The sequence below is a fragment of the Tiliqua scincoides genome, chromosome 4, assembly GCF_035046505.1.
Source record: "Tiliqua scincoides isolate rTilSci1 chromosome 4, rTilSci1.hap2, whole genome shotgun sequence".
Lineage (NCBI taxonomy): Eukaryota > Metazoa > Chordata > Lepidosauria > Squamata > Scincidae > Tiliqua > Tiliqua scincoides.
Window position 1 is genome coordinate 37157692 of NC_089824.1, and position 27329 is coordinate 37185020.

Here is a 27329-nt window from a genome sequence, read left to right on the forward strand (position 1 = left end):
ACCCCAGCCTGGGGGCCACTTGTGGCCCTCGGGGACTCCCAATCTGGCCCACAGGGAGCCCCCAGTCTCCAATGAGCTTCTGGCCCTTCGGAGACATGCTGAAGTCTGCACTGGCCTCATGCAACTGCTCTCAGCATGAGGGCGACTGTTCGACCTCTCACCTGAGTTGTGGGATGAGCGTTTCCACCACAACTTGCTGTTTCACATTTGTGATGCAGTAGTGGCAGTGAAGGAAAGGCCGGCCTTGCTTTGTGCAACGCCTTTTATAGGCCTTGAGCTATTGGCAAGACCTTCATTCATTCTTTTATAAATTCCATCTGTAATATATTCATTAATGAAAAGTTATGTGAATTTATTCACATTTGAAATGTAAATTGATTCCTTTTTCCCCCTGGCCTCCAACACAGTGTCAGAGAGACGATGTGGCCCTCCTACCAAAAAGTTTGGACACCCCTGTTCTAGATGAATTGCCCCAGGAAGTAGAGCCCTGAAAGGTGGCAAATTGCATTATGTAATACAGAATACGCCTCCTCATTGCATGATTATCTCACAGAAAAACCGCTTACCCTACCTGGACACACTTTTAGACAACCACCTAGTACACTGTAGCAGTCTGCCCTCCCCATTTTTAGGAAACTGCTTTTTAAAAAATGAATCAGATACATGTTTCCCCTTTTTATCTGTGAAATTCTTTCAGGGGGAACTATTGCTTTCAGTCCACACAGCTTGCTTTTGTTGTGATATTCCTTTCAGAGAAATAGATGTTGTGGGTAACAAACAAAACATATGTTCCCATGCTTTACTTCATTAAACTGTGTGAGAAACTAGGTTAATATTTCATTAAAGTGCTACAAAATAGCATTGTGGCAGGAACAAAACCAGAAGTACTTAGTGCAGCTACAATAAAACTTCTGAATTTTTAATCCTGTTTTATTGTGTACTCACAGTTGCCAGTTTAAGTATTGAAAGAAACAATAAAAACAGTTGTGAAAATATTTGTTAAGAAAAGTACTCAAATCCCATGATACTTTAATTATTAAGGTATTAAGAGGAATCTCATAACCCAGCAATTTATTTTTACTTATCACATTACGGTTCACATTACTTATCACATTACGGTCTTACGGTTTCTCCAAAAAGTTTGTGGTGATGTCCATATAGTTCCCTTTCCAGACAATCTCTCATCCAGCAAGCTTACAGCATTGTCCTTGCTTACCTTCAGCAAGAGAATTGCAGTGTTTGTCTTTGACAAATGCCTTTATCAGTTTCTGATCAACACATACAAGACACTGGGTTCAAGTGCCTTTTTTGGTTTGCTATTGTTCAGAAAGTTCTAGATATGAAACAAATGGGTGAAAATGAAACTTCTGCTTCTGTATAATATCTGACATTCCCATGTTGCAAGTAATTGAAAGATCAGGTGCCCGAATCACATGTACATAATGCTAACATGTGCAAAATAGAATCCTAGATTGCTAGAGTTGGAAAGTACGTTGGAAATCATCTCCAACCCCTTGCCTAGTGCAGGCAACTACTCCAGCTGGCTGTCCACCCTCTTCTTAAAACCTCCAACAAGGTGGAGCTCATAGCTTCATAAGGCAAACGGTTCCAGCTCTTAGGAAATTTCATAGATGATTCTTCCTAATGTTTAGCCTAAACCTGTTTCCTTCTAGCTTCAACCCATTGGTTCTAGTCTTGCCCTCGGAAGCCTCAGAGAGTACATCTTCCCCTTCTGCATGACAGTTCTTCACATACTTACAGAGTGCAATTATATCTCCCCTTAGTTGCCTTTTCTCCAAGATAAACATAGCTAGCTCTTTTAGAGCCCAATCCTGGGCTCAGCACACCGGCTCACCCCTGGTGCGCACAGTCGCAAACATGCCGTAAGGCACATTTGCCGGCCCTACCGTTGGGCAAGCGCTGGTGGTAACCCAGCGCTGGCCAACACCAGGCTACTGCTAGGCAGGCATCCAACCTCTGCTGTTCAGCGGTCGCATGGACTGCCAAGCAGCGGAGAGATAAGCAGGGGCATGGGGGGAGGCGGGGGGAGGTGTTTTGGGGAGGTGGGGGGAGGGTGGAGAGAGAGTGGGGAGAAGGCATGCTGGGGAGGCAGGAGGCAGAGAGAGGGCAGGGGGAAGGTGTGCCGCGGGGAGGGAGGGAGGAGGGGCTGATGGAGCAACATTCCATCAGATCCAAAGCCTCCACGTTGGGCTCACTGCCCAACTCGGAGGCACTTGATTAGCCATTGACCTTTTTGTTGGTGGTGAATCAAGTAGCCCCATTGCGGGGCTACTCTCTTTACCTGGGGGAAAAGGATGATCTAAGTTTTATGCTTCTTTTAATTCAGCCCAGCACTGCATTGACAATGTATTTGCTACATGCATTTTTGCAGTTAAATCACACCACTAGCTTATGTACAGCTTGTGTTTCAGTAAGATACCTAGATCTTTTTGACACAAGCTGCTATCAAGCCAATTGCTGTCAAGCCAGTTCCTTGTGTCCTTGTGCCACCACCATTAGTATAACATTATGGAATTTGTTCGTATCTAGTAGTTGGTGGAAGAAGAGTTCTGGAGTGTTTGGGGAGGGGCTGTAATTTTACTGGTAGAGCATGTACTTTGCAGAAGGTTTCCAGATAGAGTGAGGAAAGACACCTATCCAAAACCCTGGAGAGCAACTGCTAATCAGAGTAGACAACATTAAGCTAGATGGGCTGGTGGTCTGACTTGCTGTAAGACATCTACCTATAAATGGTGTCATTTGTAGAATGGAAAGATTATGCTGCTGTGGGGTTAGAGAGGGACCAGCAATAAACATAATCCCAGCATTGAAGGAATCCACATTGGATTACTAAAGGATCACAAAGGAAGAAAAAATTCTTTTATATTAACACATTCTTGTATGTATCAGAGGAATAATTTGGATTTGATTTCTCATTTTAAGTGAGAAGGGCTGCAGTTCTATGCACACTTTCCTAAGAGTAAGCCCCAGTGAATTCAGTGGGGCTTACTTACGAATAGTCATGCATACGATTTGGCTGAAGGTTATTGAAGGAAGTTGCTTAACAGCTAAAAGTGGATTGGAAGCTTTGGCAGATGTGTGTCACCATCTCCACATCTCTTCCTGTTCCCTGCGATGTCTAGTGCAGTGTTGCTCAAACTGTGGGTTGGGACCCACTAGGTGGGTCACAAGCTAATATCAGGTGGGTCCCCTTTCATTTCAATATTTTTAAAAATATATTAGACTTGATGCCACCATGGTGTGTGACTGTACTGGGGAAATGTTACAGATCTGTACTTTTAACAGGCCACTATGTATATGCTTTTAATAGTGAGTAAATGGAACTTACTCCTGGGTAAGTGTGGGTAGGATTGCAGCCTAGGATTGTTAAAAATTTTCCTGCTTGATGATGTCATTTCTGGTCATGACATCACTTCCAGTGGGTCCTGACAGATTCTCATTCTAAAAAGTGGGTCCCAATGCTAAAAGTTTGAAAACCACTGGTCTAGTGATATAATATGTGAGATATGACATCATCACATTGGGAGTTTCCCCAACTAGCTTCACTTGATTGGCTACTGCTTATACAGACATAGAATTGTGCTGTCTGATGTTGTGGCATTAAGCTTTTTGCATCACCAGATATGATTAAGGAGAAGAAGTCTTGATACAGTAATTTTTGAAAGTAAGTCTGTGAGTGGCCTCTAAGGAGCATGTGAAGAAAAGCAAGAAGACATGTACACTAGAGCAATGTTTTCCAAACTGTGGGTCCGGACCCACCGGTGGCTCACAAGCCAATTTTTGGTGGGTCATTGAAAGGTAAGTTCCCCAAAAAACCTTTGCAAGCACCCTTGCCCATCTTGCAGAAGAAAATTGTTAGCTGGAATGCTAACACATGGTATGAGGTAATCTTCATACCTCCAATTTAAAATGTCACATTTTCCGATTTTCTCCTGTAATTAGCATGTCGTTGATCACATGTGAACCCAGTTGCAACCTCTTGTCTGGCCTGGAAGTCCATAACTGCACATGTTGCTCTCCAGTTCGGCCTTTTGCGTATCCTAGAATGACAGTAAAGGTTTGGGGAACAGTCCTTGAACTCCATTTCTAGGGAAAGTCAAGCAAATGTCTATGCACACATACTATATGTAAGGTCTCTAGTAGCCTCAGGAGCATAGTACTTCAAATAGTAATTGGTTGGTTGGCAACCTTCAGTCTCGAAAGACTATGGTATAAACCTACAGCACCCGGTATTCCTAGGCGGTCTCCCATCCAAGAAATAGTAATTAATAATTTATTAATTATTAATAATAAACAAAATATTATTTCTTTCTATATCTCTTTTTTGTCTAGTTAGTCGCAATAGATGGTTGTTTTAAAAGTGGGTCCCTGTTCTAAAATGTTTGGGAAGCACTGCACTAGAAGCATCTCGATGACTTCATTTTATAGAGTGGATGTAAACAGAGAATTTTTGTTTTCAAGTATGAGCAATACTGAGATGACAATGTAACAGCAGCCTTCATTAGTGTTGATGAAACTCATGTACACACAGTGAAAACTGATAAACCTTTGTTTTCTTACCTTGTCCATAGCAGTTATCTTTACCATCACCATCATATAATATATATATTGGATGTATTGGGTTGAAATATATATTGGATGTATTAAAACATTCCATACATACCACTAATGATATGCTATTCATAATTATTTTAAAATTTCTCCTGTTACAGGCAGCTTTAAGTGCCTTGAGACAGTTTTCAGAACAAGGCCTGGATCCAGTGGAAGGAACTATAAAGGTTGAAAATGGATCACTTGAAAAGTAAGTCACTTTCCAAGTATTCTTTCTTTGACCACGTATGTCAATTTTTTGTTGGTTCTTTTTAACTGAATGGTGTAAATTTTTCAAAACTATATGGTCTTCTCTCTTCCAATATGCATGTAAAGTTTGTAAAAATTTGGAATTGTCTCCAGGAACAAGTTTCAGAATTACTGGTCTGCCTCCTTGCCCACAGGTTCCAAACCTGCAGATTTGACCCAGTATGGGGCAAGAGGGCCTGCCAGAGCTTTCTGAAAGGCACTTCTGGTTTTTTACTAAAAAGGCTCCAGCAAGCCTTCTGAGGCGCGTGGAGGTCATGCACAACCTTCCCATGCCTCAGAACGCTTCCCTTCCAACATGACCCAAAGGCTCTTCTGGTCACATCTGGAGGTCCTGTGATGGTCACAACCTGTGGATTCACTTATCTGCAGGTTTTTGTATTGGGGGGGGAGGAAGAAATCTTCTGCAGATAGCCGGGGGCCAACTGTACTTCTGATCATTTCGAAATGGCATTGATTTAACCAGCTACTTTGGCATGACGTCTTTAGGCTGCAATCCTGTGCTCATTACTGGGAGGAAATCTCACTGAACCTAGTGAGGCTTACTTCTGGGTAAATATGCATAGGACTGCAGTGTTAGTATTTGAATGTTGTTCTTTTAGTCCAGTAAATAATTTTTTTGTCTATTATTGTTGCCAGACAAGATAGGCCTTTTTAAGATGGAACTTCAACTTCAACCTCAATAATTCTGAGGCAGCGTCTCCACAAATGAGAAAACTTGTAATTAAGCACTTCAAAAAGTATCTCCCCCCCCCCACCTCCAGTATAGAGCAATGTGAATGTTTTGATGTGCAACCATTGCTGCTGCACAAAAGGGCTTTTTATTCACTTTTGTGGAGGAAGCGGAACTGTGCACCTTTTCATGTACTGGGTGCTTTCCCCTCACATAAGTGAGTAGGGAAGTCCAAATGGACAGGTGAGCAAATGATGTCATCTATAAGAATTGCTAGAATGGAGCAGGTATCACTAACAGTGCAATCTTGTACCTCTCCACTCAAAAGTAAATACCACTGAGTTCTTTAGCATCTACTTTCAGGTAAATGTGTATAGGATTGCAGCCTAGTCCATAAACTATAAATGGACTATAAATAAACTATGAAGCAACCAATGTGGAAAGTTAACAGAGTTGCACAGTGGAGCAAATGCTGTTGCTTTGCTTCACATGCACACCACAGGTGGTATTAATTTCCTTATGCATCAATCTATTAAATAAGTGCTATGATCTGTGTCCAGCTATGTGATGCCTGTAGATGGGAAATGGTTATGGGTGCAGTGATATACTATGTTGTAGTTTCAGACTTGGACAGGCAACACCCAGGTTCAAAACTCCACTCAGCATTGGAGATTACTGGGTGACCTTGGGCCAGTCACTTTGCCTAACCTACCTCACAGAGTTCTCTTGAGAATAAAAAGGGCAGGAACCATACACCCCAACCTGAACTCTTGGGGAAGAACAGTGTATAAATGTAAAAATTAAAATAAGATACTTTTAATATCATATTGTATCCAAAGGAAGACCAACTGATACTCCTTTTCTCTCTTTTTTTTAAAGTACAAATGCAGACAATAGGAAAATATTATGCATCAAATAAATATATGAATAAATATTTTTTTAAAACAACAGTTATTAAGATCAGGTTTACAAGGCACCAAATCATTTGCATACAAAGGATGGATAGATGGCTTTGCATTCCTTTTCCTTTGGCTGAACCTGTTCTAGGTAGGAGCAAATTCTTAGTAAATGGGCACTGTAGGGGAAAAGCAAGAGTTGGACTCAAATTTTCAACTGATATATAGTGGCTGTTTGTAAACTAATTTAATCAGAACCATTTACCACATGATCTCACCAGCATAGTATCTGAACATAAATATTGTTGTTTCACTTTAAAATGTCCCCCCTTGTGCTGACCTTTGAATCTCATGTGCCATCTGCTAATAAAAATGTCTTAAAGATGTGCAACCCTGGACCTTACCACTCTTGTTCATGTATTAATCTTTCAGACAAGTCAAGCATCTGGGAGAAAATGCAGACAATAAACAGACTAACTCAGGCACCATTGCTCAGGACTGCAAGGATTCAAAGGCTGTCGTCTAGGAGCTTCCCAGCACTCGCGGCTGCCACTGCATCCTTATAAACCTGTCAACACGCAATAGGGTGTATGTGTACAAGGAAATGAATGACTAATATCATTATTTGAGTCTTATGTGAAGACAACACTATTCTAACACAAGAGATGATATACGTAGTACTGTTTATTGTGAGGGGAAGATAAATAAAACATTGACTCTTTTCCCCTCCAATTCTAAAACTCTAATTGCAAATAATAATTCAAACTGCTCCAGAGATAGCAAAACTCCAACCAAGCCACCAGAGTTTTAAACAGCAAGTCTTAATGGATTAAAAAAAAAGTTAAGTTTATAGTTGATTAATACTCTGGAGGTGATAAAAAGTCACCATTGGATTGAGTTATATGACTTTTTCATAGTGTAGTATAAATTCAGCTTTCCTCTTTTTTTAATTATGCTTGAATATTTTAAAATTAACCAATGACAGTGCTGTGAGAGTTGTAGTTGTTGTCTTCATATATACAGCTTCTCTTTTTATGCCAACGTTCTTCATTCTTCATCCTCTTGCGGAATACGTTATGACTGTAAGATGCACTATTCTGAGTTGTTTGCAAACTGAAGTTTAAATCATGACAAGTATTTGCTTACATATAAACTCATGTTATTAATGACCAGTCCCAATGTACTCCAGGAGAAAGCGGTGATGGTATTCGATTTCCCTTGCCATTTATCAATTGACTAGGCGCCTAGCCTCCCAGGATCACATCCCTCCCTCCCTCCCTTTTAATTCTGCTCTATGTTGTGTGAAGCACATTTACACCCCATTCTGTGTTTTGTATCGACCCACCATTTGCATCAACTGAGTGTTTTTAATAACTGCATTCTGACCCAAAACCACAGAAAAGGATGGAAATTTTGTCTGGGAAGAGGGTTGAAAAACAGCAGAGCAGATGTGTGAAAATTCCAGAATTGGTAAAAATAGGGATTTACATTTGCTTTCTGTACCAGCATATTCAAATCACGTCAATGGCCAAATGCAGTAAAACCACATCAGTTCATGTATTCTGCACTTGTGTTGTCTCTTCTTTCAATTGTAAATAATATAAAGCAAACTTGCCATCTATTTCCTGCTACCAGTGGAATCTGATTAGGCAGCACTTCCAATCATGCAGCTATCTTCTGTGAAAATCCTGGCCTGTGTATATTTTACAAGCAATCTGAAATATTCCTCTGAAGGATTACCTTTTTGATGCATTGCTGTCATGTTCAGCCACCAACTGTGTAACAAACGTGACCAGGAAACTGTGAATATGTACCTTTACACAACCACAATTTTAACAAAAAAAGCAGAGTAGCTAAGGAGAACTGACTTAAGGTGAGTTCAAAGTGAAGTATGTGGTGTGTTTGGAGAATATAACTCCATGGTATGTAGTGTGTTTGAAGAATATAACTTTTCTTCATATAAAATTCATGTTATCAGTGAATGTCCTACTGTAGGAAATGTTTACACAGGAACATTCTCCTTAACACCTGAGAACCAAATTGAAGATGTGAGAGAAGCTTTTCCACCTTTCCACAAAAAGAAGGGTACAAAATGGCTTGTGCTTCTATTATCATTCTATACAGGGGCAGAAACTGATACAATTCAGCATATCTGTGTTTTGTTGTCTTCCAGTCATGTTTCTTGCCATTCTGGTTGTGGAGACAGGCTTGAAAATATGTGGGTAAAATCACAGAAGCTAAAAGTGGTGAATAGGGTGGGGCTCCAGTGTGGCTTCTTTACTGTTCCTGGTGAAAAGTAGAATTATAAAAATAGGACCAGTTTTGCAAAACATATATAGATCACAGAACCTGCACTGCATATATTAGAATCACCTTTCATGAAGAAACATGCTAACCATTGGAAGAAGAGGCCAGATCTGCTTTTTATGCAACCAGCCCTTCAACTAAGCATATGTCCTCAAGTTGAGGAAGCACAATGGACATCTGGACCCGTCATTGCTAAGTACTAGTATCTTAGCATTGCCCAAAAACTGTATGCGAGTGCATTACAGCCAACAATGGAAACCAATTTGTGAACAGGCTTCTACTGTCTTATGAGTCTTAATATCAAGAAATATTCTGATTTTCTACCCATGATCGTATTTTTTTAAGGGCGCAATCCAAACCTGCGCTGGAGCAGGCAAGCCAGGAGGCTTGTGCTGCATCCAAGGCGGGTTTGCAGCGAGCAGCGGCTCAGCCACGGGCAAGGGGAAGCTCTTCCCCTTACCCATGGGTAAGGGCTGCGTGCCCCTATGGGTCTCCTCAGACCTGCGCCACCTCCGGAGGTGGCACCAGTCCGAGGAGAGTGGAGCGGCTTGAAGCCGCTCCGCTCACCCCGGGGACAGGGGTTGGGATCCGGCATAACCGCTGGGTCCCAGCTCCGCCCCCAGCTCCCCGCACGCCTGCCCCCCGGGGCCACCCTCCCCCCGCCCAGGAACACCCCTCCCGCCCCTTCCCACGCCCCCCCGACACCTACCTTTGCCGCTTGTGTCAAGCAGCAGCACGGAAGCAAGCAGCGGCATGGGAGCCACGGCGGAGGCTTCTGCATCCATCCACACTTCTGCGCATCTGAATGCACCAACGCAGCTCCCACTCACGGAGGCGCAAACATGCTTTACGGAATGTTTGTGACCCTCCAGGGCCACCTATGCCGGCATAACTGCAGTTAGGATTGTGCCCTAAGTCATGTAACTATGTAGCCATGGACTATTCATGTTAATGCTTATAAGCATGCTCTTTTGTCTGTGAATTCCAACACCTATCCAAGCAATTTCCTGACAAAACGAGCTTTGCTATTTTTGTCCTTACTAGTCCTACAGAGCCACAGGCAGGATTTGTTTCTGTTACCCATGATACCATTTTCATGAGCCAGGTTTCAGATTCATTAAGGATTGTGGCTCAGCGCAACAGTGAAGAATTATGTAGTACAGTTACTCTTATTTTAAAGGGCTAAGGGACCCATTTGTAACAGGTTACAAGTCTAATTTTATTGTCAAGTAATATTTTAATTAGGCCCTAAGGCCCAACGAAGCACACAATTGCACACCAGAGATGAATTTTCCTCAGGAAAGCTGAAGGGCTTTAATGTAATTAAAAAGAAGGAATTTGAACTGGTTGTGTCAGCCCAAAAGATGGCCTCCAATTGCACATTTAACCTTTCAACAGATGGTGCATGTTCCAAGAGTAATTTCTATACTCACAAGTGCATGTTGATTATTGTGGCCTACAAGCTCTTGATGCATTGTCTACACAGCCAGATGACGGAGGTTGATTTGCACCAAGGAAAGGATCCATGACATTGCTGTGGATACCTTCTCAGATCTACAATATGGTTTCTATTGATGAATCTGATTGCTGCTGCAGAACTGTGAAAATAAGAGGTTTTATTTCTAGAACATAAGAACAGCCCCACTGGATCAGGCCATAGGCCCATCTAGTCCAGCTTCCTGTATCTCACAGTGGCCCACCAAATGCCCCAGGGAGCACACCAGATAACAAGAGACCTCATCCTGGTGCCCTCCCTTGCATCTGGCATTCTGACATAACCCATTTCTAAAATCAGGAGGTTGCACATACACATCACGGCTTGTACCCCATAATGGATTTTTCCTCCAGAAACTTGTCCAATCCCCTTTTAAAGGCGTCTAGGCTAGACGCCAGCACCACATCCTGTGGCAAGGAGTTCCACAGACCGACCACACGCTGAGTAAAGAAGTATTTTCTTTTGTCTGTCCTAACCCGCCCAACACTCAATTTTAGTGGATGTCCCCTGGTTCTGGTATTATGTGAGAGTGTAAAGAGCATCTCCCTATCCACTCTGTCCATCCCCTGCATAATTTTGTATGTCTCAATCATGTCCCCCCTCAGGCGTCTCTTTTCTAGGCTGAAGAGGCCCAAACGCCGTAGCCTTTCCTCATAAGGAAGGTGCCCCAGCCCCGTAATCATCTTAGTCGCTCTTTTGCACCTTTTCCATTTCCACTATGTCTTTTTTGAGATGCGGCGACCAGAACTGGACACAATACTCCAGGTGTGGCCTTACCATAGATTTGTACAACGGCATTATAATACTAGCCGTTTTGTTCTCAATACCCTTCCTAATGATCCCAAGCATAGAATTGGCCTTCTTCACTGCTGCCGCACATTGGGTCGATACTTTCATCGACCTGTCCACCACCACCCCAAGATCTCTCTCCTGATCTGTCACAGACAGCTCAGAACCCATCAGCCTATATCTAAAGTTTTGATTTTTTGCCCAATGTGCATGACTTTACACTGACTGACATTGAAGCGCATCTGCCATTTTGCTGCCCATTCTGCCAGTCTGGAGAGATCCTTCTGGAGCTCCTCACAATCACTTCTGGTCTTCACCACTCGGAAAAGTTTGGTGTCATCTGCAAACTTAGCCACTTCACTGCTCAACCCTGTCTCCAGGTCATTTATGAAGAGGTTGAAAAGCACCGGTCCCAGGACAGATCCTTGGGGCACACCACTTTTCACCTCTCTCCATTGTGAAAATTGCCCATTGACACCCACTCTCTGCTTCCTGGCCTCCAACCAGTTCTCAATCCATGAGAGGACCTGTCCTCTAATTCCCTGACTGTGGAGTTTTTTCAGTAGCCTTTGGTGAGGGACCATGTCAAACGCCTTCTGAAAGTCCAGATATATAATGTCCATGGGTTCTCCCACATCCACATGCCTGTTGACCTTTTCAAAGAATTCTATAAGGTTCATGAGGCAAGACTTACCCTTACAGAAGCCATGCTGACTCTCCCACAGCAAGGCCTGTTCGTCTATGTGTTTTGAGATCCTATCTTTGATGAGGCATTCCACCATCTTACCCGGTATGGATGTTAGGCTGACCGGCCTATAGTTTCCCGGGTCCCCCCTCTTTCCCTTTTTAAAAATAGGCGTGACATTTGCTATCCTCCAATCTTCTGGCACCGTGGCCGTTTTGAGGGACAAGTTGCATACCTTAGTCAAGAGATCTGCATCTTCATTCTTCAATTCCTTAATAACTCTTGGGTGGATGCCATCAGGGCCCGGTGACTTATTGATTTTTAATTTATCAATGAGGTCTGAAACATCTTCTCTTTTAAACTCTATCTGACTTAACTCCTTAACTTAATTTCTGAAGGAGACCTCATAATTACACAGAAAATGCATGAGCAATTTTGGCAAAGTCCACTGAGTCAGCTTGCTGCAGGAAAACTCAGATTGATTTTTTGTATTATTTACTCTATTTGCAATATTTGGGGTTTATTTTTTTCTAAACTTTATGAATTTCTCTTTATATTGGTTATATAAACCACATGTGTTGTTTTGATTTTCTCCCAGGGCAACTGGCAAATTATTTAAGGTTATGGGGGGGGGAGGGGGAGAAAATCACTTGTGTGGATTCTTGTTCAAGATACAGAACAGTTGCACTGGAGCATATTCTTCATGTGTCTTAATTTTTTGTGGGTATGACCAGCATAACTTCTTATTCCTCTGAGCTCACTATGGTCAGTTATAAACTATACTGGTGTCTATATTCACCCCCAACATTTTGATAGTCAAACTAGCTTGTGTGGCCAGTATGGTAAGGACAGAAGATTTTTTATTATTAATGACATTTTTATCCTGTGCTTCTTTCAGGTTGCTCAGGGTGGTCCACATGTTTCTCCTCTGTCAATATTATCCACCCAACAACCCTGTGATGTAGGTCAGGTTGAGTGAGAGCAACTGGTCCAATCACCCTGGAAACTACGATTGAATGGGGATTTGAACCTGGAATTCCCTGATTCTAGTTTGACTCGCTAACTACTACATCACATGAGTTATGCTGACCTGTCATCCTGTTTGGAGCCCTTCTGCACATTCCAAAAAGTACTATTAGCTGTTAAAGAAATTAACACCACAACCCTATGCATTTCTGCTCAGAAGTAAGTCCCATTAAGTTCAATGGGACTTACTCCCAGGTAAGTATGCCTAGGATTGCAGTTTTAGTTTATAGAGTTTCATTAATATGAATGATGGTTTGCGCCTGTGTGCAAAACACAATAACAAACCAGGGTCAAATTCTAGTTTTCAAGCAAGCACAAACCGTAACGGGCTTGTTTAGCTGAAAATCGGAGTTAGACGTTACTACTAGTCACCAAGTACAAAAGGAAAAGGAATGTGCAGGGTTCTTGCAATACCAAACCATGACAAGCCCGTACATGTTGGGAAAAATGGCAAGAGAGAAACATAGAAATGTTTTAAATAAGTCTAACTCGCAAATTCAGTAAGACCACTGTTTAGACTGAATGCTAAAGAGATTTAACTACCCTTCCACTGAATAACCCTGATTTTGATTTTTTTTTTTTTTTGCTCAAAATGCATTGGAGCCTTATGCTTTCTATTTAAGACACTTGATTTTCCATTTGTGATTCAATTGTTGAGAAATTTCTAACTCAGTGATTGCTTGTGGTATTTGGTTTTTTTTTTCCTTTAAAAAAACCCAGCTGCTTACAGAATTTCATGTTTTATTTAACAGTAGCTGCTCGACATCCCTGTTTACAGATAAAAGCTTGGAAGCCCCAAGCTAATATTCTAATTTTTAAAAATTAGTTTCAGGAATGAAGAAGGAACTGAGCCTTCAGGTTGCCTTCATTGATTCTTCCTATGCAGGGAGATTTTGGGCATTAGAGACCGTAGAAAGCTTTTAACAGTTTAGAAATGCTTCCCAAGATGAGCCCTTCAGACAAACTTCCTTCACATCAAAGACAGGGAATTGCTTGTATTTCCTTAAAGGAATATTCTGTGCAGCTTTCATCAGTGAGCTCTTGGATTTAAATAGCATAGTAATTGTCTTTTTGGTGATGGAGTGGAACAGTGATCCAGTCAAAATAATTCATGCAATTGTCTCTTACACACATGCCATCTGAATTGCAAAAATAACTCACACCTAGTCATGAATCCATCCAGGAAAATCCATCTGGTTCAATACACAGGTGTTCTTCTTTTCAGCAGTATGGGATACCACCCGTTTCTAGGGTATTTCATGTGTATTACAATCATAACGTCGCCCTCAAGGGCTGTTAGACAAAACCGATTAACAGCACAATTCTATGCATGTTTACTCAAAGTAAGCTCCATTGAGGTTAGTGGGATATACTCCCAGGAAAGGATTACAGCCTAATAGGGCAATTTTATCAAGATCAATCATTTACTTCCCCATGTTGGAAAAATCCACATGCATTGCTCTTTTCAGTGGTGCCCTGCTTGGTATGTTATTTCTTTCTGTACATTTTCTTTATTCCATTTCTATCTGAAAATTATTAAAAAATAAACGGCACAAATCAGCCAAAGTTAACGCTTTCAGTTCCATTGATATCAACAGGAGAGAACTAAGCTTAGCTTTCAGTTTGAAATCAATGCAACAAATATGCTTAACTTTACTGGATTGTGCCCTGTGTATTGTTGTTTTATGTGGTCTTAGATTCACATCAAAATACGTCATCTTAAGTTGCTCTGAGGAGGGTCATCATCAGCTATGCCATAAGGGGACAGGAAAGAAGCATTGATATAGTAGCACTAATGGCTGAGATTGGAACCTGATTTGGGCACCTGACCTCCTGCAAGGGGATAAGTTGCATCAATGCTTGCATCAATGCTAGGGTCCTTCCACCTCCACCCCCTCTCCAGTCCTCTGAGCTGTTGTGCCAGCACATTACAGCCATCTGTGTGAGTAAGGGATTCATCATCCTTAATTCTGGATAAGTAGAAGCCTTGCTGCTGGGCAGATAAAAGCAGATCTCTGTGAGTGTAATTCCTTCTTAGCTGGAAATCACAGCCTGTCTGGTGTGGCTATGCACTGATACATCTCAAACTGATTTTAAGTTAACAGACCATTTGAAGCGATGTTGATTGCTAATCACATTAAGCCATAAAAGAGCTGTGGGTCTGTCTCAGAAGCAGCCTTCTACATGACTCATTGCTCTTAAAGGGAAGAAAGTGAGTAGACACATAATAACTTGTACTGTCATTCCACATGAGGAATTGGTAAGGCCTGTTGAGCCAAGGAGTCACCCCATGCAAGCTGAACAGGCACCTCATATTTTCTTTGGCTGCATGTTACATGGCAAAATCAATAATACAGGATTGCCCATCCTACAAGGTTCTCCAATCTGCCTCTGAATTCAAGTATGCAGAAGACCAGCGCGCAACTGAAGGGAATCTTTGGAGTAAATGGCTACAGATAAATCCTGTAAGCAAGCCATGCAACATATGGAAAGAAACCACCCATCACCCACCCAGGTCATTAACTAATTTTCAGCCCCTCTGTTGGCAACCTTCAGTCTCGAAAGACTGGTATCGCACTCTGAATGGTGGTTCTGGAACAGCGTCTAGTGTGGCTGAAAAGGCCAATTCGGGAGTGACAATCCCTTCCACACCAGGAGCAAGTGCAGTCTGTCCCTAGTCTGTCTCCCTGGCTATGGCCTTCCTTCTTTGCCTCTTAGCCACAGACTGTTGGCCAAGTGTCTCTTCAAACTGGGAAAGGCCGTGCTGCACAGCCTGCCTCCAAGCAGGTCGCTCAGAGGCCAGGGTTTCCCACCTGTTGAGGTCCACTCCTAAGACCTTCAGATCCCTCTTGCAGATGTCCTTGCATCGCAGCTGTGGTCTACCTGTAGGGCGCTTTCCTTGCACGAGTTCTCCATAGAGGAGATCCTTTGGGATCCGGCCATCATCCATTCTCACAACATGACCGAGCCAACGCAGGCGTCTCTGTTTCAGCAGTGCATACATGCTAGGGATTCCAGTTCGTTCCAGGACTGTGTTGTTTGGAACTTTGTCCTGCTAGGTGATGCCAAGGATGCATCGGAGGCAGCGCATGTGGAAAGCGTTCAGTTTCCTCTCCTGTTGTCAGCGAAGAGTCCATGACTCGCTGCAGTACAGAAGTGTACTCAGGACACAAGCTCTGTAGACCTGGATCTTGGTATGTTCCATCAGCTTCTTGTTGGACCAGACTCTCTTTGTGAGTCTGGAAAACGTGGTAGCTGCTTTACCAATGCGCTTGTTTAGCTCGGTATCGAGAGAACGAGTGTCGGAGATCGTTGAGCCAAGGTACACAAAGTCATGGACAACCTCCAGTTCATGCTCAGAGATTGTAATGCAGGGAGGTGAGTCCACATCCTGAACCATGACCTGTGTTTTCTTCAGGCTGATCGTCAGTCCAAAATCTTGGCAGGCCTTGCTAAAATGATCCATGAGCTGCTGGAGATCTTTGGCAGAGTGGGTAGTGATAGCTGCATCGTCGGCAAAGAGGAAGTCACGCAGACATTTCAGCTGGACTTTGGACTTTGCTCTCAGTCTGGAGAGGTTGAAGAGCTTTCTGTCTGATCTGGTTCAGAGATAGATGACTTCTGTTGCAGTTCCAAAGGCCTGCTTCAGCAGGACAGCGAAGAAAATCCCAAACAAGGTTGGCGCAAGAACACAGCCCTGCTTCACTCTGCTTCGGATGTCAAAGGGGTCTGATGTGGAGCCATCGAAGACAACAGTGCCCATCATGTCCTTGTGGAAAGATCTGATGGTGCTGAAGAGTTTGGGTGGACATCCGATCTTGGGGAGAATCTTGAAGAGGCCGTCTATGCTCTTGAAGAGGCCGTCTCTGTAGCCCCTAATCATGAACAAAAACCTGCCCACTGAGGGCCCAATCCTATCCAACTTTCCAGCACTGGTGCAGCTGAAATGCAGCCCTGAGATAAGGGAACAAATGTTCCCATACCTTGAGGAGGCCTCTGTGAGTGCCTCCCCACCACAGGATGCAGCACAAACCCCATAGGCACAGTTGCACAGCATTGGAAAATTGAATAGAATTGGGCCCTGAATCTCCCAATAGGGCTAGCCCATGACCTGAGGCAGCATGCCAAATTCTGCCCCCTTTAACCAATGCTGTACCAAGCTCTGTTCCTTCCATTCTCCAACGTTCTAGCTCAGCACTCTTCTGCCCTCCACATTTCCTTTCTGTCCCCCTTTTCCTTTTCTAATCTAGGGAATGGGGGGAGGAAGAGCAGCAGGAGGTAAGTGGTCAGAGATGGGCACTCCCCACCATACTGCCTGAGACAACAGTTTCAGTTGGCCTCATGGATGGGCCAGCTCTGGGAGCTCTTAAGTTCAGGAGACATAGAAACTCAAGCACACATGGAGAGAGGGTAGAACCGACTCTGGTAGGTCTCCAAGGTAGTATATGAGTGAATGTCAAATGCATGCCCCTGGATTTTGCTTTTCACAATTCTCATCCATTTGAAGACCATCAGAAAAGGAAGTGAAATTTGGGGAAATGCCCCTCCTTCCCCTACCTTTTCTGATTAATAACTTTTTATTCTAAAAAAACTGTTGCCAACATTTATATACAACATATAGTTTGGGCTAAAGTTCCTTATTGAATCAGAGCCTGAGCTTCCTCTACCACAACCGATCTTGCTCTTTAATCTGCAACTCAAAATTGGAAGGAGGTTATCACAGGGCAAGCCAGTACAGTAACAGAACAGCAGGACTGGGGAAGGAGATAATCCTGGGCAGGATTATAACCCAGAAAATTTAGAAGCATCAGGCAAATCTGAGGGCCTGCTCCTGAAAGCCCCAGTACTTGTAGCAGTGATGGCATGAATCAGCAGAGATACTAATGCCACCACTCCACCTGGGATCCCATCTACAAATGTGAATATCCCACAGAGGCCCCTGTATCATCATGAGACCTTCAGAGAACACTCCCACTGGGTGGTAGGAAGGGTGGGTGGCGGACCTGCTGCAAGCATGTCTCCAAAAACTTTGCAGCATCTCATGTGCTCCCACCCTCTCCATGGGCCAATGGGCTTTCTCTCAAGAGGCTCTGTGAGACATTACTGCTGAAGATTTCTTCCTATTAGGAGGATGAAAAAAGACAGCACCAGCTAATCATCACCTGCCACCAAAAACCTTGGGGGGTCCAGGGACTAAATGCATGGGGGGGTGTGTCAGTACAGCAGTGTCGCATCTGCATTGAAGAAGAGATGTACAGATAACAGGCAGGTAGACAGGGCTGAGAAGATTCAAAGCATATAGGGTTGGGGAGCACACCAAGTGAAAAGGCAGAGCAAAGAAAATCAGGGACAAGACACAACAAGGTGGGACAGCCAAGCAGCTCCAAGCACAGGCTGTTAACCAGCCTCTTGTCTCTTTCTGGACTTTGGAGGAGCTCTTGGAAGACTGGGACAGGTGAAAGCTGAATTAGCTTGAACAGGTGGAGCAGGTCTGCTTGTATCACAGGCCTGTGGAGCAGTTTATGGTGGTGGAAGAGGTACTGCAAGAAAGGTAATAACATTTGGGTGTGTGCACATGCAACAGTCAGTTTTGGACTGTGCTGCCTACATTGACCCTGCAAGTCCCTGGTGCACTGGTTGGACTAGCAAGAATCAATACAGTCTTCCAGCACAATCTTATGCAGGTTGACACAGACATTGTCTTCACTGAGTTCAATGGCACTTACAGGTAATTATGTATAGGATTGCATTTTTTGTGAGGCTTGCAAATGTGAGTTACGCTGCAACAGCATAGCTGCCACTCAGAAGATTTTCTGCTCCTCATGGAAGCACCTTGAAACCAACCCTGACTGTGCCCTAAGTATGACAAGCTCTTATTAAAAAGCACAACATGTTTGTTTGCTGTATATGTGAGTTTAAAAGCTGTTAGCCTCAATTTTGCATTTATGGGTTTATTTGTTCTACCCTTGTCCCTTTTAGCAGCCAAGAACGCTGAGCGCCTGGATTCCCAAGAGTGCTGATCTGATGTGAGCTGTGCTGGTTTTCATTATTTATACAGCACCAGAAGTGTGCAAGATGCTTTATGGACAAAAGGCAATATCCCCCTAAGGGCTTGAAATGCAAGAGCCAGTTCCGAGGCAGTGTATACTGCTCTTCCTTGACTAGTCCCATTGGAAACAAGGAGGCCATGGTGTTCTCAGTTGGGTAGAAACTACAAGGCCAAGCTGTCAGTAAAAGTGAAACATTATCAGGGACACAGACCCGTGTTCAGGATGGGTTGACAAGAGTTTGAACAGCCAGATGGTCCTGTTATTATTTTTGTTGCAATGGGAAGAGATTCCAACAAGAACAAGAGCTCCCCCCCCCCGAACCGCCACTAGCAGGAATTTTTAAAAAAATTAGAAATGCCTACAGCCTTCAATGCAGTCCTCATAATAAAAAGGGGGGATCTTCTAAAATTTTGATGAGGACATTAAAATTTTTTAAGGTAATTGGGTAGTATTAAAATCAAGTAAGTGAATGACGTTAGCATGACAGGCATCCCCCCAGTGGGGGGGGGAAACGTTCTATCCCCACCCACAGATCTGGTATCTGCAGATTCAGCCTGAATATTAGAGAAACCCATGGTCCAATCCTATCCACACTTTCCTGGGTGTAAGCCCCATTGACACTAATGGAGCTTACTTCTGAGTAGATATGCATAGGATTGGGCTCCCAGCCAGTAACGGGAAGCAGGAAGATTATATTCTGGCTGCTATCTGCTTGTCATTCAGTAAGCTTGTTGCTTATATTATTCTGTAAAAGGAAGAGACATGCTTGCTTGGTGCCACCAGTAAGAAGAAAAACAAAGGTAATGGGTACAAGGGATGTGGAGAACCAAAGATAACTGAATCCATGGCTACAAGGGGGGAGCGCCTATAGTATAAATGCTGTATTAAAACCCAGTAAATACTTGTGTACTGTCCCCTTAACCACACCCCAACCTCCAGTTCTCTCCTCCCACTTCTTTTCAACTAAGAGAAACCCTGCTGTAGGACTGTATTAAGAGCCCTACTGGGGAGTCATGTATAATCTTGTTACATTACCAACACCTGTGTGGACTTTGAATGGCAATCAAGGTTTAACAGTAAGTTTAGCCTCAGTAGCAATGGACAAATTTATGATATAGACCAAACCTGTATGTAAATTTCTCCCACTGGAGGTTGGGTGCAATTTCTTGGGAGGAAAAATAGATGAGGGTTGGATTTGGGAGGGAGCTTCTCAGACCAGGCAGCTGTACAGTTTACAGTCTTTTTACGTCAATAGATAGAAATATTAAGCAACAGATTTAGAAATCTCTGACATGGACGGGAGTTTAAACAGCTCAGGCCATCCCCACCTGTTTTCCCAAGTGGCAGAATAAAGGAATTGTGGGAGTAAAAGTCCCATCTTGTTAAGTTCCTTACGGATGTGGGAGCTGCTTCTAGATACCCAATAGCCAGTTCTGATGCACAGGCAGGTTGCCAAATGCAGGTTTTTTTGTCCCCTGTTGTGCAATCTTTACTCCAGGAAGTCCATGCACAGAAGCTTATTTCCACATGTGCATCTCTGTTGTTTAATCAGATTGATGATCTGTGGTATTAAAAACATAAACAAACAACAAAATGAATAAATTAGAGTATGTTTAAATAATCTAGTACCCTAGTGCCCTTTTGGCTGTTTTATTAGAATCTTGGCATTTTGAAAGAATGAATTGTGTTGTACTTCACTAAGAATTCAGAGCTTTGAAATCCACGTGGAAAGAATTTATTTAAAACAGTGAGCTCATCTCTACCAATAAATCTGTTACATATGACAATATAGACATTGGGAAGCCTATAGGCTACTTCTAAATTTGTTTTGTAAAAGCTTTATTGATTTTTTAGCAACCGTGCATAATCAACCAAATATGTTTGAGAGAAATCCTGTCTTGAATTCTTGTTGGTAAATAGTAACCTGAATGTTCCAGTTACAGGGGAAATAAATCTCATGTTGCCCTCTAGGATAGAGTCACTTGGGAAGGTGGAATATGATCTGGGGAAACGGTCACAAAATGGCAGCTTATATGCTAATTTAGATCTTGGGTTTGTTTTTGCACATGTGTGTGCAGTAACTATTAAGTAGTGCATTTTGCTCAGTATCCTTGTCCATGCTTCAAACAAGGCTGAACTGGAATTTGAACCTGGGTTTCCAGGACCCAGGAATGGCCAAACAAAACATTCAAACCACCAAGACATGGGTGGGGTGGGGAGAAGGTTTGGGAGTGACTTTAGATCACCTTTGAAGTAGCTCCAGTAGCTCTGGAGCAACCTTTTCTCTTGCCCCATCCCCCAAATCAGATCAGTTAACATCAGTATTCCTGGGTACCACTTTGTTTTTCAGACAATGGTCTGAGAACTGGATGTGTATTTTGCTGTGCAACCTGATTTCTGTCAGATTCGATCATAAAGTTGGTGCTACCTCATAGTGAGGAAAGCAACATTTAAATATGGACTATCTGTCTATTTATTTGTGTAAGCATGTGTGCACATGTTTGAAACTATTTTCTTTAAGAGTTAAAATGTGAGCAGAACATTTTGCCACAACTTGTTGAGAATTTTGGAGGGATGGTTAAAATTGTTTAGTGAACCAGGAGCTGTTTAATGTTCTTGCTGTAGAGTTATCACAAGTGAAGGAAGAAATTGGTCAGTGATAGAAATAAATTTTGCCCATATAAAGCCTCTGGTTCAATGTCTGGCAGTTTCAATGCAAGGAGCTCGGATAGCAGGCTTGGGTCTCAGCAGACTTGTCTGAGACCCAGTTGTTGGTTAGGCTTGATAATAGTGGGCTACATTTGATCGGTAAAGCAGCATCGGTAAAGCAGCTACCACGTTTTCCAGACTCACAAAGAGAGTCTGGTCCAACAAGAAGCTGACGGAAGATACCAAGATCCAGGTCTACAGAGCTTGCGTCCTGAGTACACTTCTGTACTGCAGCAAGTCATAGACTCTTTACTCACAACAGGAGAGGAAACCGAACGCTTTCCACATGCGCTGCCTCCGACGCATCCTCGGCATCACCTGGCAGGACAAAGTTCCAAATAACACAGTCCTGGAACGAGCTGGAATCCCTAGCATGTATGCACTGCTGAAACAGAGACGCCTGCGTTGGCTCGGTCATGTCGTGAGAATGGATGATGGCCGGATCCCAAAGGATCTCCTCTATGGAGAACTCGTGCAAGGAAAGCGCCCTACAGGTAGACCACAGCTGCGATACAAGGACATCTGCAAGAGGGATCTGAAGGCCTTAGGAGTGGACCTCAACAGGTAGGAAACCCTGGCCTCTGAGCGGCCCGCTTGGAGGCAGGCTGGGCAGCATGGCCTTTCCCAGTTTGAAGGGACACTTGGCCAACAGTCTGAGGCTAAGAGGCAAAGAAGGAAGGCCCATAGCCAGGGAGACAGAACAGGGACAGACTGCACTTGCTCCCAGTGTGGAAGGGATTGTCACTCCCGAATCGGCCTTTTCAGCCACACTAGATGCTGTTCCAGAACCACCTTTCAGAGCGCGATACCATAGTCTTTCGAGACTGAAGGTTGCCAACACAACACACACACATTTGATCTAAGTGCAAGATCCTTCTTGTATCCTTACTACTGCCAACTCAACTGTAGAATCCTGTGCATTGGTATACACTTGTTTCTTAGCCAGAGAGTATTCAGTGGTCCTTGTTTTGTCACCTACCTAACATCTTACTTGCAAAATGGCCTTGCAAAGGATGGGGAGAGCATCTGCATTTTCAAGTGATACTCCCAGTGTACACCAACTTTTGTGGAAGCCATTGTATGGACAAACTCTTGTAAGCAGCTCCTGAATCTCACCATGCATGTTGCTGTGGACTTACAGCTTTAGTACTGTTCCCTTTCTTAATAGACTCAAGTGAAGTTATAGGAAGGATAAAATGAAAAGCAGGGTGATGCATGCAATATGAAGGGTTGTATACATACTGCAGTTAGCACTGTGCGAGTTCAAAATGCAGGGTGGGTGTAGACCTCAACATCCTGAAGGGAAAAAAAACTCATTTTGAAAAGCAAGGTTCTTGCCCTTCAAATGGTGAAGATAATCCTTTTGAGCCCAGCCACCAGCATGTTCTGCTGCTGGCAAGCAGCCATAAAGGGCGCCCCAGTAGCACACAGAGTAGTGCTCTGCCCAAGTGCTGGTGGGAAACCCCAAGCCTTTCCACATATGTTGGGAAATAACTGGTCACCTACCGGAGCAGGTAAGACAGCAGGGGAGGGGACAGTGGAATGGTGCTGGGGAATAAACTGAACAGGGAGAGGGCAGAACAGGGAACAAGAAGGCTGTGGGAGGGGGTGCAGGGGAGGGAGGGAGGGGTGAAGGGGAGATCTGGCAGCAACAGTGCATACTGGAACCTATCCCCTCCATGGGCAGCCTCCCTGCCCCCTTTCTGTTCTTGGACTTGCGCCAGCTAAAGCGCTGGTGCAGGTCTGAGGAGACCCATTGCAGAGCAGGGGGCTTACAGGGTTGTAAGGGGATTTCAATCCCCATTCTCTGAAGCCTCCCAGTCTGTCTCCCCCCACTGAATACAGTGTGCCTGGTTTTGGTGCCGTTGCACCAGTGGGGGAGGAAGATAGAATTGGGCTGTTAGAAATGTGAAGAGAATACCTGCTAACACATGAGAGCCAGAGGAAAGGCTAAGCAGAATTTCCAGAATTGGTGCTGGGGTTTCAGTGGCCAGTGTCCATCGCCAAGTCCACCAGAAGCTCAGTATACCCTGGGAGATAAGCAAGTGCATTCACATTTATTTGCATATTTAATGGAGACAGTAGGTGTTGAGTTACAAAGCCTAGACCATAAGCTGAAGGTTCTGAAAGGTTTCTTCTAATCCAAATTATTTGACATACATGGCCACCACAATAGACAACAGTGACCTGGCAGTTGACATCGTTCACGAAGACACTTATGTGAATAATGATTTTAAAAGTGTTTGAATTGATTGTAACAGTAAGTGACTGTACTGGAGTGGGACTGCCACCAATTTCTGTAGGTTTATTCTTTCACTTGTGACAAATGCTGGAAAACCTACAGGATCGTTGTGATAACTAGTACTGAAGTCAACTGAAAGCTGCGTATGTAATAAGAGGTTCAGGTTTGTGGTGAGAGATGGGGAGGGGGAGATGCCATCTGGTTGGCTCTCTTGGCATTGTACGTAACATAGCAATCAACTTGATAACTGAGCAGTGCTGATGTTAAGGGGAAGCAAAGAGCTTAAAATGTAGTTTCACTTCATTAATATTGCATTTGCTAAGTAAAATGCTCATAGCAGGCTTGCTTTACCATCTGTTTAAAAGTGCTTTTTTTCTGCTGATAGCTGATAATAATTGTGCTTGCCTCATAACACCCACATGAATACACTGCTTTTGAGTCATTCCCTTTCTCTTTAACTGGTTAGATCCCATATTCATGTGCCCCTTAGTCATTTTTCCAGTGAATTACAGGGATATTTTCTAGGAATTGGAGCATCCCCTGTGAAAAGAGATGAAAGCCAGTGAAATTTGTTCAGAGATGTGCGCCACGTATGCAATGAACATAGTGAAACAGTAAATTAAGGCTTGGAAAAATACTGTTTTCCCCACTAAGCAGATGGAAGGGAAGGTGTTTATCTCTGTATTGGATGGGGGAAAGACTCTGGATTCTTGCAACTACTGATTGATGACTGTGCATTTCGTGTGCTGTAGCACACTCATCTGGAAAGACAATTAGAAGACAAACTGTTCAGTAAGGTGGTCTGTGGCTGGAATACCAGCTTCCACACCCCACACCAGCTATTACACCTCCCTGCAGAACCCGCATGGAAATTTCAAGAGTCTTCTATGACTGGAGGAAAACTAATCATGGTGCGCCATTCATCTGTTGGGTTTTCTTTTTTTAAAGGGTGCTTAAACAGTGTCCAAACACTGCTTTCTTTACACCTGAAGTTAAATGGTCTTGTTCCCATGGACTCTCAGACAGATGCTACCCTAGCCTGTGATTTATATAAAAGTAGCTGTTCCCTTAATTTCACCCACAATAGCCTCATTCTTACTGTATGAACCTGCTTTGTCAGTATTTGCTTTGATTTATGAAAGATTTCAACTTACCAAAATAACTATCCCTTTTCTTTTCATTAAAGCTAATCCCCACAAAGACACTTTCATCTGCCGATTAGTCATGCTTCCGAGAGCCACACTAACCAGAGGCTAAGTTATTGATGTGTTAAAGATGTAATCGCAAAGGCTTGAAACAGCCCAAAATGTGGCACTGTTTTATCTGACAGCATCACCATTTAATGGTGTCTTGCCTGATAACCTGTCCAGTCCTTGTGGCACACCGTTAGCCACTCTGTGTTTAAACGTCATTTGTAGATCCAGCACCAAAAAAGGGGGTCTTATTGTGTATTGGATACAGATGCAACTAATGTAAACTGTTTGCTCATGACCAGAAGAGATCCAAAGCATTTGACCTTGGGAATAGAACTGGTCAAACTTTGCAGTCCTCAAGGGGGACAGATTAATTTCAGTAAGGTGAGCCTGGACCTCTCAAAACCAAGCTTTATTGCATTCATACCTTCATAAATTTGGAAAAGACCTATAATAAGATCATCAAATCCAGCCCCTGCCAATGCAGACTCCCTATGAATATAGCATCCCTGACAGATGGCCGCCCAGTCTCTGGTTAATGACCTTTCAAGGATGGGTGTTTACCACCTTGCAAGGTAGACCTTTACCCTACCAAACACCTCCTGCCCATTTAGTCAAAATATCTTGTGCTATAATTTCAGCCCATTTGTCCTAGCCCTACCCTCCTGAACAACTAAGAACAAATTAGCTCCCTCTTTCATGGAACAACCTGTCAGATATTTATAGATTTTATCATGTAACCCCTTAACTGTCTCTTTTCCAAATGAAACATGCACAACTCCTTCAACCTTTCCTCATAGGACATGGTCACCAGCCCCCTCACCATCCTAGTCACTCTCCTCTGGGCTTGTGGTCCCCAGTACTGGGCTCAGTATTCCAGGTGGGGTCCAACTAAAGTGTGTGACCTTGATATCTGTGGGGGTTCCATTCTGGAACCCCTGTAGATACCAAAATCTACTGGGGTCCACTTTAAAAGCATTTTAAAAACAAAATCATGTGGTAAGCTGTGCCATTTCCCAGCCTCCAGCAGGAGGTTGTACAGAGTCTGTGCAACCTGGAAATGGGTCTTTCAAGCCTAAAATAGTACGAGAGGCTGGGAAATGGCGTGGTTTGACCATGCAAAGGTGTAGAACAGGCCATTTTGGTTTTTTGTTTTTGTTTTTAAAATGCTTTTAAAGTCGGTCCCAGTATCCCCACTGTATAGTGGGTACCATTACTTCTTGAAACTTGGATATTATACTTCTGTTGATACAGTCTAACCAGAATGGCATTTGCCTTCTTTGCTGCCCTGCCACACTCTGGCTCATGATAAGCTTGTCGTCTATTAAAACTCTCAGGTCTTTTTCATACCTGCCACTGCTCAGGAAATATCCCCAAACTTTTGTGTGTGCTTCTGGTTTTTCCTACTTAAATGCAGAACTTTACATTTATCCTTGTTGAAGTTCATTTTGTTTGCATTTGCCCAGTTTTCCATTCTGTCAAGATCATCGTGGATGCTGTTCCTATCCTCTAGGCCAGTGTTTTTCAAAGTGTGCTCCTAGGAGTCTGGGGGCTCCCTGAGACTCCTTCAGGGGCTCCACAAGGCCACCATAAATGGCTGCCATCTTCCCACTGCCCAGTTTGCACTGGTGCTTGGGATTCCCTGAAACTTTGCATGTGTGCTAGTGGCACTCCCCAAGACTCTGGGCTCCAGAGACCAAAAGGCACAACAACCACTGCTCTAATCTAGGGTATTAGGGTATTTGGTGTCATGTTCAGATTTGATAACCATGTCCTCTACTTCCTCATCCAAGTCATGAAAAAAGCTATTGAACAGCACAGGGTCCAGAGGCACCCCACTTGCAACTTCCCTCCATGCTGTGGTGTAGCTACCCCCCGGGGTCCATAAATTTTGTCACCCCATACAACATAATTAATTAATTTTTCAAGCGATGTCATGGCTGGAAGTGACATCATCAAGCAAATTATAATAAATAATTAAAGAAAAATAAATAATTAAATAAGGGGAAGCCAACCCTGATCCACCAAGTGAGTCTGTAGCCTGCCTGCAATAACACTCTCCACAAAAAAATCAGTGAGATTTTCAGCCCTACCCAGTGCCCAGTTCAATTTAAGTTCTTATATTTCAAGCATATCAATATAAGGACCCACCTAGCATTACAAGTCTAAAATAGAAAACATTCACCTTACCAGCTCAAGCCTCTGCTTTATTCTTTGGGGGGGGGGCTGCCTTCTGGAGCATTTGTTGAGCTCCAGTTCCATCATATCGGGACCATTCTGGTGGCTTCACATTCCCTTTTGCCTGACCTGACCAAGAGCCAAGGCATGTTTGCTTACTCTTGAGTAAACGCTAGTTTTGCTTTCCATAGATTTCAATACATTCATC

At 43.4% G+C, this 27329-nt stretch overlaps 1 protein-coding gene across 3 annotated transcripts in view; it reads left to right on the top strand.

Moving 5' to 3' along the window:
* Positions 1 to 27329, top strand: part of STAU2 (staufen double-stranded RNA binding protein 2) — a 229831-nt gene that overhangs the window by 184648 nt on the left and 17854 nt on the right. For 2 of the 3 annotated variants that reach the window (XM_066623814.1, XM_066623813.1), the window contains exons 14-15: positions 4734 to 4822; positions 6880 to 8007. In XM_066623814.1, the coding sequence (XP_066479911.1) occupies positions 4734 to 4822; positions 6880 to 6973 (183 nt within the window). In that variant the 3' untranslated portion in view covers positions 6974 to 8007. Of the gene's footprint in view, positions 1 to 4733; positions 4823 to 6879; positions 8008 to 27329 lie in introns of those variants that run through there. The other variant, XM_066623815.1, reaches the window with a different exon arrangement.